Below are 2,719 nucleotides of genomic sequence, written 5' to 3'. Positions count from 1 at the left end.
CCAAGAATCTTCAACAAGTCAATCCAAAGATGCTCATCTTGTTGGATTGGGCTTCTCTTGCTGCATTGCCAACTGAAACCAAGTACAAGTATGGTGATAGATTTGCTGAAGATACCTTGTTGAATAATTGCATCAAATTCTTAACCGAATGTCCAAGATTGAGTAATATGAGTGAAATTGCCAAGGTTTTCATCAAGGATCCTGATTGTAAGGATGCTTTCATGGGATTGGAAAAATTGATTTTCAGAGTTGTTCACAATGCTGAAAGTAAGGAATCTTCTGGTTTCCTTGGCTATTCTTACAAGGTTAATGGAGCTGATTTGGTTGTCACTTTGGAATGTAATTTGACTCTTGTTATGAAGGTTGCCAACGAAAGACAAAGTCCTTCTGCTGATTCTGAAGCTAAAAAGTTGATTAATTCTTTCTAATTCAAAAGGTAGTCCAATGTATTGTTTTCCAATTAAAAGTTTTTTAATGGAGCTAAATAATAAATTGAATGTAGCAAAAATAAATAAATCTTTGTTGACCGAGATCCAATAAAAGACTACAGCACCACAGATTCCCAAGTTGTCTCCAACCTCAGTACTGATGTGGCTAGACGATGCTTAACTTCTCAAATCGGACGGGATGAGGTGCATGAATCGTGATATGGCCGTAGCCATTCATTATCTTAATTTTCGGAATATTAAGGTTGTCATCTGTATTTAGGGATTTAAATTCCTTTGAATATTTACATGTTATTATTAAACTTTAAATCTTGCATTAAACACTATTCAAAAATCTTCATTTGAACAAACAGAAAAAAATGTGGCGACAAGTTATTGACGACAATTACTTTTCAGATGTTTATCTTGTAACGAGAGAGGGTGATATCAATGATGACGATGAAATAATTCACAATTTATTTAAAAGTTTATTAAAATTGATGAAGAAAATATCTCACTCCCGATCTCAACATCTCACCAATGAAAATGTACAATATCTGAGAATGGCAGTTAGAGTAAAGAGAAGAAGTGCTTCGGAATTGTCTAAACTGGAATCAAAATATGAAAATGATAGGTTATTAATATGGTTGGCTGTTAGATCGTTTGGTGTAAATGCTTTGAAACATATTCGAAATGAAAAGTTTAAATGTGATAGAGAAATTATAAAGGCAGGATTGGAAAGTGATGGAAGTATTCTATTTGCATGTACAATTCCAAGAGAAGAATTGAGAGACGATGAGGAATTGATTTTGAAGGGATTGGAAACTTGTCCCAGAGTTTTGGAATTGGCAAATGACAGAATTAGAAATGATCGTTCTGTTGTTGAATCTGTATTGAAAAGAGATGGAATGCAATTGAAATATTGTGGAGAATCTGTCAAAAATGATAGAAATATGATTGGAATTGCTCTCAAACAAAATATTGAATCTTGTAAATTTATTCCAGTAGGAATAGTTGAGGAACAATTGGTACTTAGAGTAGTATTAAGTAATGGATTGTTATTGGTCCACTTTCCTGAATTCAATTCGAATAGAAATGTTGTAATTGTTTCTGTGAAACAAAATGGGTTGGCATTGGAATTTGCATCAAATGAATTGAGATCGGATGAGGAAATTGTCAAATTGGCAATGGAAACACAGAAAGATGCTCTTTTGCTTGCTAGCCCAACTCTATTGATAAGGAAAGAGTTTATGGATAATCTTGTGAGTAAAATGATATCTTGGGGACATATTTCGCCTAAAATTTCTGAAATAATTAAGAAATATTCGGATTATGAGGAGTTTATGTTAAGCAGATATGAAAGAGGATATGAATTTCCAAATTATTTATCTAATAGTTTAAGTGTTGATAATTGGATTCGAATATTGGCAGGGAATATAAATTTATTCCGCTCTTTCTTTGAATACTATTCAAAATCTAAGGAATTAGTTAGTGATGTGAACTTTCTATTGAAACTAGCACAAAAAATGAAAATTGATGCAGATTTCAAAGAATCCTATTCTGATTACTTGGAATTGCAGAAAGAAATGATTCTTAAGCAACCATCCTTGTTATATTACTTTGATCCGAGTTTGAAATCTGACGTACCACTCATGTCTAGGATACTAAGAGAAACTTCTCTTTATATTGAAATCAACTATTTTGACAAGTCATTATTCGAAAACAGAGAATTTTTATTAGCACTACTTAAAAAATATTCCTATAATTGGGTTTTCATTACCACATTTGATGATGAGCTATACGAATGTGGAGTGGTAGATTCTTCATATTATTTTGGAAAATATTTGGAAAAATATTGTAATAATAAGGAATATTTAATAAGGGCCATCAAGAGGAACTCCAATTTATTTGAAATTCTTTCTCATAAGTTAGATGAAGAGGATCGTATGCAACTGACAAAAAACAACTCAAAAGAGGTCAAAACTACGAATTATTTGACAGATAGAATTGAGAGACTTTCTGATGAAGAAAAGAAAGATAAAGAGCTAATTATTGGCCACCTCAAAATATCACCCATGTCCTTCCCATTCATTGATCCATCCTTAAAGAACGATATAGATGTGGTAATGGCAACCGTCACCAAGCATGGAGGTGTTCTGAAGCTTCTCTCTCCCAGAAATGAAAAAGAATAAGGAAGTTGTAATGGCTAGCAAACACCAAGGTTTTGCCTATGCAGATAAGACACTTCAGAGAGATAGACAAGTCATTCTTAATGCAGCACAATATTTTGGAGG

The 2,719-nt window shown here is 32.8% G+C and overlaps 2 protein-coding genes across 2 annotated transcripts; both read left to right on the top strand.

Annotated features, from left to right (window-relative positions):
- Window positions 1-29: 29 nt before the first annotated feature.
- On the top strand, window positions 30-428 carry NAEGRDRAFT_54923 (uncharacterized protein; the record flags this gene model as incomplete). Its single annotated transcript, XM_002668124.1, has 1 exon — window positions 30-428. The coding sequence occupies one exon, from the start codon at window positions 30-32 to the stop codon at window positions 426-428; it is 399 nt and encodes a 132-aa protein (XP_002668170.1).
- A 377-nt stretch (window positions 429-805) lies between these two features.
- NAEGRDRAFT_60095 (uncharacterized protein) lies at window positions 806-2,617 on the top strand (the record flags this gene model as incomplete). The annotated part of the gene is made up of 1 exon (XM_002668123.1): window positions 806-2,617. The coding sequence occupies one exon, from the start codon at window positions 806-808 to the stop codon at window positions 2,615-2,617; it is 1,812 nt and encodes a 603-aa protein (XP_002668169.1).
- Between the last annotated feature and the right edge of the window lie 102 nt (window positions 2,618-2,719).

This window comes from Naegleria gruberi (assembly GCF_000004985.1).
Source record: "Naegleria gruberi genomic scaffold NAEGRscaffold_636, whole genome shotgun sequence".
Taxonomy (NCBI): Eukaryota; Heterolobosea; class Eutetramitea; order Acrasida; family Naegleriidae; genus Naegleria; species Naegleria gruberi.
This window is presented reverse-complemented; position numbering and strand designations above follow the sequence as displayed.